This window comes from Ascaphus truei, unplaced genomic scaffold (assembly GCF_040206685.1).
Source record: "Ascaphus truei isolate aAscTru1 unplaced genomic scaffold, aAscTru1.hap1 HAP1_SCAFFOLD_894, whole genome shotgun sequence".
NCBI classification, from domain to species: domain Eukaryota; kingdom Metazoa; phylum Chordata; class Amphibia; order Anura; family Ascaphidae; genus Ascaphus; species Ascaphus truei.
The window spans coordinates 16,622-31,307 of NW_027457233.1; the positions used below are offsets into that span (position 1 = coordinate 16,622).

Genomic DNA, 14,686 nt, shown 5'->3' on the forward strand with positions numbered 1-14,686 from the left:
CAAGGAACTGCTTCTATAACCCCCCTCACCCCCCGCCAACTGTCTTCTATAACCCCCCCCCCACAAACTGCCTTCTATAACCCCCCCCAAACTGCCTTCTATAACCCCCCTCACCACCCGCAAACTGTCTTCTATAACCCCCCTCACCCCCCCAAACTGTCTTCTATAACCCCCCCCAAACTGCCTTCTATAACCCCTCACCTCCCGCAAACTGCCTTCTATAACCCCCCTCACCCCCCCCCAAACTGCCTTCTATAACCCCCCTCACCCCCCCAAACTGCCTTCTATAACCCCCCTCACCACCCGCAAACTGCCTTCTATAACCCCCCTCACCACCCGCAAACTGTCTTCTATAACCCCCCTCACCCCCCGCAAACTGTCTTCTATAACCCCACTCACCTCCCGCAAACTGCCTTCTATAACCCCCCCAAACTGCCTTCTATAACCCCCCTCACCCCCGCAAACTGTCTTCTATAACCCCCCCAGCAAATGTTTTACATAACCCCATCACACCAAGACATATTTTATATATATACACAGACCCGAGCCCTGCCCGTGGTGCCCCAGTCTGAGGGTTTGTACTGCGCTTTGCTGTACACTGCCCCATACTTCTTTAATACAAGCCGCTCATACGTATTTGCCAAGTCGTCGCCTGTCATAAGAAACGTGAAACATGTCCGAGCCTGCGGGACAACAGCGGGAGGCGTTTTATAACAAATAAAAACATCTCACATTATAAAAGGATCAGGCAGAGGAGCGGGGTGCTCTCTCCGACCCAACACCCCTCCCACAGAGAGCGCCGGGCGTCATTCCGAGTACTTCATACTACTGGTATTAAAGCGCCACTTCAAGCAATGTCCTACGTGTGCGGGGTTTTAACAATTCAGTTCTGTAATATGAAAAAATACCTGTAGCAAAGTCACACCCCCTTCCTCTTCTGAGACAGGCTCTGGCTCTTGAGCCCCGCCCTCTCTCTAGCAGTGCACCAATTGTACCTAGTGCCTGCCAGGTCACATGATCTTCCACACAGAACGTTGCACCGTGGGCACTGGTTTGCAGCAATAACTGAATTAAATATCCCAGAGCAAAGCGATCAATTACAGGAGAACGGATCGATCTGCAGCTCCGCTAATCACCTGTCAGTGCGCAGATTGTATTGATCTGCAGCTCCGCTAATCACCTGTCAGTGCGCAGATTGTATTGATCTGCAGCTCCGCTAATCACCTGTCAGTGCGCAGATTGTATTGATCTGCAGCTCCGCTAATCACCTGTCAGTGCGCAGATTGTATTGATCTGCAGCTCCGCTAATCACCTGTCAGTGCGCAGATTGTATTGATCTGCAGCTCCGCTAATCACCTGTCAGTGCGCAGATTGTATTGATCTGCAGCTCCGCTAATCACCTGTCAGTGCGCAGATTGTATTGATCTGCAGCTCCGCTAATCACCTGTCAGTGCGCAGATTGTATTGATCTGCAGCTCCGCTAATCACCTGTCAGTGCGCAGATTGTATTGATCTGCAGCCTAGCTAATCACCTGTCAGTGCGCAGATTGTATTGATCTGCAGCTCCGCTAATCACCTGTCAGTGCGCAGATTGTATTGATCTGCAGCCTAGCTAATCACCTGTCAGTAAGCAGATTGTATTGATGCACGTATTGATCTGCATCTTAGCTAATCACCTGTCAGTGAGCAGATTGTATTGATCTGCAGCCTAGCTAATCACCTGTCAGTGCGCAGATTGTATTGATCTGCAGCCTAGCTAATCACCTGTCAGTGCGCAGATTGTATTGATCTGCAGCTTAGCTAATCACCTGACAGTGTGCAGATTGTATTGATCTGCAGCCTAGCTAATCACCTGTCAGTGCGCAGATTGTATTGATGCACGTATTGATCTGCAGCCTAGCTAATCACCTGTCAGTGAGCAGATTGTATTGATGCACGTATTGATCTGCATCTTAGCTAATCATCTGTCAGTGTGCAGATTGTATTGATCTGCATCTTAGCTAATCATCTGTCAGTGCGCAGATTGTATTGATCTGCAGCTTAGCTAATCACCTGTTAGTGTGCAGATTGTATTGATCTGCAGCCTAGCTAATCACCTGTCAGTGAGCAGATTGTATTGATGCACGTATTGATCTGCAGCCTAGCTAATCACCTGTTAGTGTGCAGATTGTATTGATCTGCAGCCTAGCTAATCACCTGTCAGTGCGCAGATTGTATTGATGCACGTATTGATCTGCAGCCTAGCTAATCACCTGTCAGTGTGCAGATTGTATTGATCTGCAGCTTAGCTAATCACCTGTCAGTGCGCAGATTGTATTGATGCAAGTATTGATCTGCAGCTTTAAGTACTATTACTGAATCCCAAACCCCTGTCAGCGAAGGCACTGTACCCTCCTGCCCACGTGCCCTCCCTCCCCTTACCCAGGCACTGTACCCTCCTGCCCACGTGTCCTCCCTCCCCTTACCCAGGCACTGTACCCTCCTGCCCACGTGCCCTCCTTCCCCTTACCCAGGCACTGTACCCTCCTGCCCACGTGCCCTCCCTCCCCTTACCCTCCTCAGCTATTACGTTCGCTCAGGGTATAACCGCTCTATTTTTATATTACTAGACCCATTACACTGCCTGTTTTCCACAACTGTGCTCCCCCATCCTTTCTGTATTCATTGCTTACAAGGGTCCTGGATAGATCCTGCTGGGGTTCCGAGTCACAGGAGGACATCACTTGAAAATCACACTCAGGCAGTATCATACTCCGCTTTTTTATATTTCAGCTTATCTGACCTAGCTCTACAGAGATAGCGCCCGGGTACCCCCTCTAACTGTACCCTCCTGCCCACTTGCCCTCCCTCCCCTTACCCAGGCACTGTACCCTCCTGCCCACGTGCCCTCCCTCCCCTTACCCAGGCACTGTACCCTCCTGCCCACATGTCCTCCCTCCCCTTACCCAGGCACTGTACCCTCCTGCCCACGTTTCCTCCCTCCCCTTACCCAGGCACTGTACCCCTCCTGCCCACGTGCCCTCCCTCCCCTTACCCAGGCACTGTACCCTCCTGCCCACGTGTCCTCCCTCCCCTTACCCAGGCACTGTACCCTCCTGCCCACGTTTCCTCCCTCCCCTTACCCAGGCACTGTACCCTCCTGCCCACGTGCCCTCCCTCCCCTCACCCAGGCACTGTACCCTCCTGCCCACGTGCCCTCCCTCCCCTCACCCAGGCACTGTACCCTCCTGCCCACGTGTCATCCCTCCCCTCACACAGGCACTGTACCCTCCTGCCCACGTGCCCTCCCTCCCCTTACCCAGGCACTGTACCCTCCTGCCCACGTGCCCTCCCTCCCCTTACCCAGGCACTGTACCCTCCTGCCCACGTGCCCTCCCTCCCCTTACCCAGGCACTGTACCCTCCTGCCCACGTGCCCTCCCTCCCCTTACCCAGGCACTGTACCCTCCTGCCCACGTGCCCTCCCTCCCCTTACCCAGTCACTGTACCCTCCTGCCCACGTGCCCTCCCTCACCTTACCCAGGCACTGTACCCTCCTGCCCACGTGCCCTCCCTCCCCTTACCCAGGCACTGTACCCTCCTGCCCACGTGCCCTCCCTCCCCTTACCCAGGCACTGTACCCTCCTGCCCACGTGTCCTCCCTCCCCTTACCCAGGCACTGTACCCTCCTGCCCACGTGTCCTCCCTCCCCTTACCCAGGCACTGTACCCTCCTGCTCACGTGTCCTCCCTCCCCTTACCCAGGTAAGTGCCATAGGTGACATTTCTGTACTCGTCCCACGACAGGACGCCATCCCGGTCCTGTCAAACTCCTGCCACTGCTGCTCCACGTTGTCGTACACATACTTCTTCTGGCCTTTTTGATCCACGCGATCAGCTCCCCCTCCGTCACAAACCCATCCTTATCCAGGTCTATCTTACCTACAATCATTCTACAAAGACAAAATGGCAGCGTTGAGGGCAGCGCCGGGGAGCACGGCACCTACCACTGATATATCCGTAGGTGGCGTTTTTATATTCCTCCCAGGGACACCAGGTCGTCCCCATTGAGGTCGTGACCCTTCCACTGGCGCTCCCCACATCCTCATAAATCCAGCGGTTCTGGGCGGATTTTATCCAGTCTCTCAGCTCAGCCGTCCTTGTCTGCATCTATCCTACCCACATCTTTGGGGTAGGGACGGCAGTTGGCACCAGCAGAGAGGGGAGTGAGGAGGTGGGGGGCTTCTTCAGAAGGGAAACTATCCTACCCCACACCTCTGGAGACGCAGTGCCCAGAGAGGGGGAGAGAGGAGGTGGGGGGCGAGTTAGAGGAGGGGGGGTAGGGGAACCAGCTCCCCACAATCCTCAGGAGAGGAGAGGGGAGAGAGGAGGTGGGGGGCGTTAGAAGGGAAACCAGCTCCCCACCTGGAAGAGGAGAGGGGAGAGAGGAGGTGGGGGGGGGGGCGTTAGAAGGGAAACCAGCTCCCCACAGGAAGAGGAGAGAGGGAGAGAGAGATCGAGGGGAGGTGGGAGAGAGAGGGAGAGGAGGTGGGGGGCGTTAGAAGGGAAACCAGCTCCCCACAGGAAGAGGAGAGGGGGGAGAGAGGAGGTGGGGGGCGTTAGAAGGGAAACCAGCTCCCCACAGGAAGAGGAGAGAGGGGAGAGAGAGGAGAGAGGGAGGTGGGGAGAGAGAGGGAGAGAGGAGGTGGGGGGCGTTAGAAGGGAAACCAGCTCCCACAGGAAGAGGAGAGAGGGGAGAGGGGGAGAGAGAGGAGAGGTGGTGGGCGTTAGAAGGGAAACCAGCTCCCCACAGGAAGAGGAGAGAGGGGAGAGAGAGGAGAGAGGGGAGGTGGGGAGAGAGGGAGAGAGGGAAGGTGGGGAGAGAGAGGGGAGGGAGGAGGTGGGGGGTGTTAGAAGGGAAACCAGCTCCCACAGGAAGAGGAGAGAGGGGAGAGAGAGGAGAGAGGGGAGGTGGGGAGAGAGAGGGGAGAGAGGAGGTGGGGGGCGTTAGAAGGGAAACCAGCTCCCCACAGGAAGAGGAGAGGGAGGAGAGAGAGGAGGTGGGGGGCGTTAGAAAGGAAACCAGCTCCCCACAGGAAGAGGAGAGAGGGGAGAGAGAGGAGAGTGGGGGGCATAGAGGGAACCAGCTCCCACAGGAGAGGAGAGGGGGGAGAGAGGAGGTGGGGGGCGTTAGAAGGGAAACCAGCTCCCCACAGGAAGAGGAGAGGGGAGAGAGAGGAGGGTGGGGGGTGCGTTAGAAGGAAAACAGCTCCCCACAGGAAGAGGAGAGAGGGGAGAGAGAGGAGGTGGGGGAGCGTTAGAAGGGAAACCAGCTCCCCACAGGAAGAGGAGAGAGGGGAGAGAGAGGAGAGAGGTCGAGGTCGGGAGAGAGAGGGGAGGGAGGAGGTGGGGGGTGTTAGAAGGGAAACCAGCTCCCCACAGGAAGAGGGGAGAGGGGAGAGAGAGGAGAGAGGGGAGGTCGGAGAGAGAGGGGAGAGAGGAGGTGGGGGGCGTTAGAAGGGAAACCAGCTCCCCACAGGAAGAGGAGAGGGGAGAGAGAGGAGGTGGGGGCGTTAGAAAGGAAACCAGCTCCCCACAGGAAGAGGAGAGAGGGGAGAGAGAGGAGGTGGGGGGCATAGAAGGGAAACCAGCTCCCCACAGGAAGAGGAGAGGGGGGAGAGAGGAGGTGGGGGGCGTTAGAAGGGAAACCAGCTCCCCACAGGAAGAGGAGAGGGGAGAGAGAGGAGGTGGGGGGCTTAGAAAGGAAAACAGCTCCCCACAGGAAGAGGAGAGAGGGGAGAGAGAGGAGGTGGGGGAGCGTTAGAAGGGAAACCAGCTCCCCACAGGAAGAGGAGAGGGGGGAGAGAGGAGAGAGGGGAGAGAGGAGGTGGGGGGCATTAGAAGGGAAACCAGCTCCCCACAAGAAGAGGAGAGGGGAGGGAGAGGAGAGAGGGGAGAGAGTAGGTGGGGGGCATTAGAAGGGAAACCAGCTCCCCACAGGAAGAGGAGAGGGGGAGAAAGGAGGTGGGGGCATTAGAAGGGAAAACAACTCCCCACAGGAAGAGGAGAGAGGGGAGAGAGAGGAGGTGGGGGGCATTAGAAGGGAAACTAGCTCCCCACAGAAGAGGAGAGAGGGGAGAGAGGAGGTAGGGGGCGTTAGAAGGGAAACCAGCTCCCCACAGGAAGAGGAGAGGGGAGAGAGAGGAGAGAGGGGAGGTGGGGAGAGAGAGGGAGAGAGGAGGTGGGGGCGTTAGAAGGGAAACCAGCTCCCCACAGGAAGAGGAGAGAGGGGAGAGAGGAGGTGGGAGGCGTTAGAAGGGAAAACAGCTCCCCACAGGAAGAGGAGAGGGGAGAGAGGGGAGGTGGGGGGCGTTAGAAGGGAAACCAGCTCCCCACAGGAAGAGGAGAGGGGGGGAGGGGAGAGAGGAGGTGGGGGCGTTAGAAGGGAAACCAGCTCCCCACAGGAAGAGGAGAGAGGGGAGAGAGGAGGTGGGGGGCATTAGAAGGGAAACCAGCTCCCCACAGGAAGAGGAGAGGGGGGAGAGAGGAGGTGGGGGGGGGCGTTAGAAGGAAACCAGCTCCCCACAGGAGAGGAGAGAGGGGAGAGAGAGGAGAGAGGGGAGGTGGGGAGAGAGAGGGGAGAGAGGAGGTGGGGGCGTTAGAAGGGAAACCAGCTCCCCACAGGAAGAGGAGAGGGGGGAGAGAGGAGGTGGGGGGGGCGTTAGAAGGGAAACCAGCTCCCACAGGAAGAGGAGAGAGGGGAGAGAGGAGGTGGGGGGCATTAGAAGGGAAACCAGCTCCCCACAGGAAGAGGAGAGAGGGGAGAGAGAGGAGAGGTGGGGAGAGAGAGGGGAGAGAGGAGGTGGGGGGCGTTAGAAGGGAAACCAGCTCCCACAGGAAGAGGAGAGAGGGGAGAGAGAGGAGAGGTGGTGGGCGTTAGAAGGGAAACCAGCTCCCCACAGGAAGAGGAGAGAGGGGAGAGAGAGGAGAGAGGGGAGGTGGGGAGAGAGAGGGGAGGGAGGAGGTGGGGGGTGTTAGAAGGGAAACCAGCTCCCCACAGGAAGAGGAGAGAGGGGAGAGAGGGGAGAGAGAGGCAGAGAGAGGAGAGGTGGGGGGCGTTAGAAGGGAAACCAGCTCCCCACAGGAAGAGGAGAGAGGGGAGAGAAAGGAGAGAGGGGAGGTGGGAGAGAGAGGGGAGAGAGGAGGTGGGGGCTTTAGAAGGAAACCAGCTCCCCACAGGAAGAGGAGAGGGGAGAGAGAGGAGGTGGGGGGGCGTTAGAAAGGAAACAGCTCCCCACAGGAAGAGGAGAGAGGGGAGAGAGAGGAGGTGGGGGCATTAGAAGGGAAACCAGCTCCCCACAGGAAGAGGAGAGGGGGGAGAGAGGAGGTGGGGGGCGTTTAGAAGGGAAACCAGCTCCCCACAGGAAGAGGAGGGGGAGAGAGAGGGGTGGGGGGCGTTAGAAAGGAAAACAGCTCCCCACAGGAAGAGGAGAGAGGGGAGAGAGGAGAGAGGGGAGAGAGGAGGTGGGGGGCATTAGAAGGGAAACCAGCTCCCCACAAGAAGAGGAGAGGGGAGGGAGAGGAGAGAGGGGAGAGAGTAGGTGGGGGGCATTAGAAGGGAAACCAGCTCCCCACAGGAAGAGGAGAGGGGGGAGAAAGGAGGTGGGGGCTTTAGAAGGGAAAACAACTCCCCACAGGAAGAGGAGAGAGGGGAGAGAGAGGAGGTGGGGGGCATTAGAAGGGAAACCAGCTCCCCACAGGAAGAGGAGAGAGGGGAGAGAGGAGGTAGGGGGCGTTAGAAGGGAAACCAGCTCCCCACAGGAAGAGGAGAGGGGAGAGAGAGGAGAGAGGGGAGGTGGGGAGAGAGAGGGGAGAGAGGAGGTGGGAGCGTTAGAAGGGAAACCAGCTCCCCACAGGAAGAGGAGAGGGGAGAGAGGGGAGGTGGGGGGCGTTAGAAGGGAAACCAGCTCCCCACAGGAAGAGGAGAGGGGGGGAGGGGAGAGAGGGGAGAGAGGAGGTGGGGGGCATTAGAAGGGAAACCAGCTCCCCACAGGAAGAGGAGAGAGGGGAGAGAGAGGAGGTGGGGGGCGTTAGAAGGGAAACTAGCTCCCCACGGGAAGAGGAGAGGGGAGAGAGAGGAGGTGGGGGTCGTTAGAAGAGAAACCAGCTCCCCACAGGAAGAGGAGAGAGGGGAGAGAGGAGGTGGGGGGCGTTAGAAGGGAAGCCAGCTCCCCACAGGAAGAGGAGAGGGGAGAGAGGAGGTGGGGGGCAGTAGAAGGGAAACCAGCTCCCCACAGGAAGAGGAGAGAGGGGAGAGAGGAGGTGGGGGGCGTTAGAAGGGAAACCAGCTCCCCACAGGAAGAGGAGAGGGGAGAGAGAGGAGGTGGGGGGCGTTAGAAGGGAAACCAGCTCCCCACAGGAAGAGGAGAGAGGAGAGAGAGGAGGGGAGAGAGGAGGGGGGGGGGGGGGCGTTAGAAGGGAAACCAGCTCCCCACAGGAAGAGGAGAGAGGGGAGAGAGAGGAGGTGGGGGGCATTAGAAGGGAAACCAGCTCCCCACAGGAAGAGGAGAGAGGGGAGAGAGAGGAGGTGGGGGGCATTAGAAGGGAAACCAGCTCCCCACATGAAGAGGAGAGGGGAGAGAGAGGAGGTGGGGGGCATTAGAAGGGAAACCAGCTCCCCACAGGAAGAGGAGAGGGGAGAGAGAGGAGGTGGGGGGCATTAGAAGGGAAACCAGCTCCCCACAGGAAGAGGAGAGAGGGGAGAGAGAGGAGGTGGGGGGCATTAGAAGGGAAACCAGCTCCCCACAGGAAGAGGAGAGAGGGGAGAGAGAGGAGGTGGGGGGCATTAGAAGGGAAACCAGCTCCCCACATGAAGAGGAGAGGGGAGAGAGAGGAGGTGGGGGGCATTAGAAGGGAAACCAGCTCCCCACAGGAAGAGGAGAGGGGAGAGAGAGGAGAGAGGGGAGGTGGGGAGAGAGAGGGGAGAGAGGAGGTGGGGGCGTTAGAAGGGAAACCAGCTCCCCACAGGAAGAGGAGAGGGGAGAGAGAGGAGGTGGGGGGCGTTAGAAGGGAAACCAGCTCCTCACAGGAAGAGGAGAGAGGGGAGAGAGAGGAGGTGGGGGGCATTAGAAGGGAAACCAGCTCCCCACTGGAAGAGGAGAGGGGAGAGAGAGGAGGTGGGGGGCGTTAGAAGGGAAACCAGCTCCCCACAGGAAGAGGAGAGGGGGGGAGGGGAGAGAGGGGAGAGAGGGGAGAGAGGAGGTGGGGGGCATTAGAAGGGAAACTAGCTCCCCACAGGAAGAGGAGAGGGGAGAGAGAGGAGGTGGGGGGCATTAGAAGGGAAACCAGCTCCCCACAGGAAGAGGCGAGGGGGGAGAGAGGGGAGAGAGAGGAGAGGGGAGATGACAATGCTCTATTGTTGTTGGTGTGTGTGTGCTCGTGCATTCAATTAATTTTTGACTTGATAGGACATTAAAACAGCAATTCTTCCCCAAAATATTTTTTCCCTGATCCAGAGGGTCCCCGGGAGCAGATCAGTGGTCTCCCGACCTGCGGAGACCCCTTGTTACTGGTGAAATGGTTACTTTTTTGGACTTTCTTTGGAATACAGACATGGCCAAAAGGGTCACATCTTCCAGTGATGTGGCAACTTTCTATTGGCTCCCAGAGCCAGCTTGACCCCACGGCCATTTTGTGTCAGTGCTGCTGCCATCTTGGGATCCAAATCAGCCCCGGGAGACCTCATGGTTCAGGTAAGTAATAAATATAGCCGGTGTGACACCGTATTCCAGGAAGGCAGCAGGTGCTAAGGGGGTTATAGGACAGACCCCCAGCGAAGCTCAGGAATAAGGTGGTGCGGCAGGGCACAGGAGTGTGGAGAAAGATTGTGGCGAGGAGACGCTGGGCTTTTTGGTGGGGACAAGTTCCTAGATTACGAATAAAAGGTGTGAGCAGGGAGTGACAGGAAGACTTGTGTATTTGCTGGAAGGTTCGGGATGGATATAATGTCTGTGATAGAGATGGATGTTTGCTGGTAACTGGAAGGTTCGGGATGGATATAATGTGTTATAGAGATGGATGTTTGCTGGAAGGTTCTGGATGGATATAATGTCTGTGATAGAGATGGATGGTTGCTGGAAGGTTCGGGATGGATATAATGTCTGTGATAGAGATGGATGTTTGCTGGAAGGATCGGGATGGATATAATGTCTGTGATAGAGATGGATGTTTGCTGGAAGGTTCTGGATGGATATAATGTCTGTGATAGAGATGGATGTTTGCTGGAAGGTTCGGGATGGATATAATGTCTGTGATAGAGATAGATGTTTGCTGGAAGGTTCTGGATGGATATAATGTCTGTGATAGAGATGGATGTTTGCTGGAAGGTTCGGTATGGATATAATGTCTGTGATAGAGATGGATGTTTGCTGGTAACTGGAAGGTTCGGGATGGATATAATGTCTGTGATAGAGATGGATGTTTGCTGGAAGGTTCGGGATGGATATAATGTCTGTGATAGAGATGGATGTTTGCTGGAAGGTTCGGGATGGATATAATGTGTTATAGAGATGGATGTTTGCTGGAAGGTTCGGGATGGATATAATGTGTTATAGAGATGGATGTTTGCTGGAAGGTTCGGCATGGATATAATGTCTGTGATAGAGATGGATGTTTGCTGGAAGGTTCTGGATGGATATAATGTCTGTGATAGAGATGGATGTTTGCTGGAAGGTTCGGGATGGATATAATGTGTTATAGAGATGGATGTTTGCTGGAAGGTTCGGGATGGATATAATGTGTTATAGAGATGGATGTTTGCTGGAAGGTTCTGGATGGATATAATGTCTGTGATAGAGATGGATGTTTGCTGGAAGGTTCGGGATGGATATAATGTCTGTGATAGAGATGGATGTTTGCTGGAAGGTTCGGGATGGATATAATGTCTGTGATAGAGATGGATGTTTGCTGGAAGGTTCGGGATGGATATAATGTCTGTGATAGAGATGGATGTTTGCTGGAAGGTTCGGGATGGATATAATGTGTTATAGAGATGGATGTTTGCTGGAAGGTTCGGGATGGATATAAGGTCTGTGATAGAGATGGATGTTTGCTGGAAGGTTCGGGATGGATATAATGTCTGTGATAGAGATGGATGTTTGCTGGAAGGTTCTGGATGGATATAATGTCTGTGATAGAGATGGATGTTTGCTGGAAGGTTCGGGATGGATATAATGTCTGTGATAGAGATGGATGTTTGCTGGAAGGTTCGGGATGGATATAATGTCTGTGATAGAGATGGATGTTTGCTGGAAGATTCGGGATGGATATAATGTCTGTGATAGAGATGGATGTTTGCTGGAAGGTTCGGGATGGATATAATGTGTGATAGAGATGGATGTTTGCTGGAAGGTTCGGGATGGATATAATGTGTGATAGAGATGGATGTTTGCTGGAAGGTTCGGGATGGATATAATGTGTTATAGAGATGGATGTTTGCTGGAAGGTTCGGGATGGATATAATGTGTTATAGAGATGGATGTTTGCTGGAAGGTTCTGGATGGATATAATGTCTGTGATAGAGATGGATGTTTGCTGGAAGGTTCGGGATGGATATAATGTCTGTGATAGAGATGGATGTTTGCTGGAAGGTTCGGGATGGATATAATGTCTGTGATAGAGATGGATGTTTGCTGGAAGGTTCGGGATGGATATAATGTGTTATAGAGATGGATGTTTGCTGGAAGGTTCGGGATGGATATAATGTGTTATAGAGATGGATGTTTGCTGGAAGGTTCTGGATGGATATAATGTCTGTGATAGAGATGGATGTTTGCTGGAAGGTTCGGGATGGATATAATGTGTGATAGAGATGGATGTTTGTTGGAAGGTTCTGGATGGATATAATGTCATGTGATAGAGATGGATGTTTGCTGGAAGGTTCGGGATGGATATAATGTCATGTGATAGAGATGGATGTTTGCTGGAAGGTTCGGGATGGATATAATGTGTTATAGAGATGGATGTTTGCTGGAAGGTTCTGGATGGATATAATGTCTGTGATAGAGATGGATGTTTGCTGGAAGGTTCGGGATGGATATAATGTGTTATAGAGATGGATGTTTGCTGGAAGGTTCGGGATGGATATAATGTCTGTGATAGAGATGGATGTTTGCTGGAAGGTTCTGGATGGATATAATGTGTTATAGAGATGGATGTTTGCTGGAAGGTTCTGGATGGATATAATGTGTTATAGAGATGGATGTTTGCTGGAAGGTTCTGGATGGATATAATGTGTTATAGAGATGGATGTTTGCTGGAAGGTTCTGGATGGATATAATGTCTGTGATAGAGATGGATGTTTGCTGGAAGGTTCGGGATGGATATAATGTGTTATAGAGATGGATGTTTGCTGGAAGGTTCGGGATGGATATAATGTCTGTGATTGAGATGGATGTTTGCTGGAAGGTTCGGGATGGATATAATGTCTGTGATAGAGATGGATGTTTGCTGGAAGGTTCTGGATGGATATAATGTCTGTGATAGAGATGGATGTTTGCTGGAAGGTTCGGGATGGATATAATGTGTTATAGAGATGGATGTTTGCTGGAAGGTTCGGGATGGATATAATGTGTTATAGAGACGGATGTTTGCTGGAAGGATCGGGATGGATATAATGTCTGTGATAGAGATGGATGTTTGCTGGAAGGTTCGGGATGGATATAATGTGTTATAGAGATGGATGTTTGCTGGAAGGTTCGGGATGGATATAATGTCTGTGATAGAGATGGATGTTTGCTGGAAGGTTCTGGATGGATATAATGTCTGTGATAGAGATGGATGTTTGCTGGAAGGTTCGGGATGGATATAATGTCTGTGATAGAGATAGATGTTTGCTGGAAGGTTCTGGATGGATATAATGTCTGTGATAGAGATGGATGTTTGCTGGAAGGTTCGGGATGGATATAATGTCTGTGATAGAGATGGATGTTTGCTGGTAACTGAAAGGTTCGGGGTGGATATAATGTGTGATAGAGATGGATGTTTGCTGGAAGGTTCGGGATGGATATAATGTCTGTGATAGAGATGGATGTTTGCTGGAAGGTTCGGGATGGATATAATGTGTTATAGAGATGGATGTTTGCTGGAAGGTTTGGGATGGATATAATGTCTGTGATAGAGATGGATGTTTGTTGGAAGGTTCTGGATGGATATAATGTCTGTGATAGAGATGGAGGTTTGCTGGAAGGTTCGGGATGGATATAATGTCTGTGATAGAGATGGATGTTTGCTGGAAGGTTCTGGATGGATATAATGTGTTATAGAGATGGATGTTTGCTGGAAGGTTCTGGATGGATATAATGTCTGTGATAGAGATGGATGTTTGCTGGAAGGATCGGGATGGATATAATGTCTGTGATAGAGATGGATGTTTGCTGGAAGGTTCGGGATGGATATAATGTCTGTGATAGAGATGGATGTTTGCTGGAAGGTTCTGGATGGATATAATGTCTGTGATAGAGATGGATGTTTGTTGGAAGGTTCTGGATGGATATAATGTCTGTGATAGAGATGGATGTTTGCTGGAAGGTTCGGGATGGATATAATGTGTTATAGAGATGGATGTTTGCTGGAAGGTTCGGGATGGATATAATGTGTTATAGAGATGGATGTTTGCTGGAAGGTTCGGGATGGATATAATGTGTTATAGAGATGGATGTTTGCTGGAAGGTTCGGGATGGATATAATGTGTTATAGAGATGGATGTTTGCTGGATGGTTCGGGATGGATATAATGTCTGTGATAGAGATGGATGTTTGCTGGAAGGATCGGGATGGATATAATGTCTGTGATAGAGATGGATGTTTGCTGGAAGGTTCGGGATGGATATAATGTCTGTGATAGAGATGGATGTTTGCTGGAAGGTTCGGGATGGATATAATGTCTGTGATAGAGATGGATGTTTGCTGGAAGGTTCGGGATGGATATAATGTCTGTGATAGAGATAGATGTTTGCTGGAAGGTTCTGGATGGATATAATGTCTGTGATAGAGATGGATGTTTGCTGGAAGGTTCGGGATGGATATAATGTCTGTGATAGAGATGGATGTTTGCTGGTAACTGAAAGGTTCGGGGTGGATATAATGTGTGATAGAGATGGATGTTTGCTGGAAGGTTCGGGATGGATATAATGTCTGTGATAGAGATGGATGTTTGCTGGAAGGTTCGGGATGGATATAATGTGTTATAGAGATGGATGTTTGCTGGAAGGTTTGGGATGGATATAATGTCTGTGATAGAGATGGATGTTTGTTGGAAGGTTCTGGATGGATATAATGTCTGTGATAGAGATGGAGGTTTGCTGGAAGGTTCGGGATGGATATAATGTCTGTGATAGAGATGGATGTTTGCTGGAAGGTTCTGGATGGATATAATGTGTTATAGAGATGGATGTTTGCTGGAAGGTTCTGGATGGATATAATGTCTGTGATAGAGATGGATGTTTGCTGGAAGGATCGGGATGGATATAATGTCTGTGATAGAGATGGATGTTTGCTGGAAGGTTCGGGATGGATATAATGTCTGTGATAGAGATGGATGTTTGCTGGAAGGTTCTGGATGGATATAATGTCTGTGATAGAGATGGATGTTTGTTGGAAGGTTCTGGATGGATATAATGTCTGTGATAGAGATGGATGTTTGCTGGAAGGT

General features: G+C 52.5%; 1 protein-coding gene across 1 annotated transcript in view; it reads right to left on the reverse strand.

Annotated features, from left to right (window-relative positions):
• LOC142486477 (calumenin-like) overlaps positions 1–14,686 on the reverse strand; it is a 40,156-nt gene that overhangs the window by 13,044 nt on the left and 12,426 nt on the right. The window contains 4 exon segments of the mRNA XM_075585065.1: positions 3,985–4,024; positions 4,026–4,073; positions 4,076–4,130; positions 4,132–4,152. Coding sequence (XP_075441180.1) covers positions 3,985–4,024; positions 4,026–4,073; positions 4,076–4,130; positions 4,132–4,152 — 164 coding nt within the window.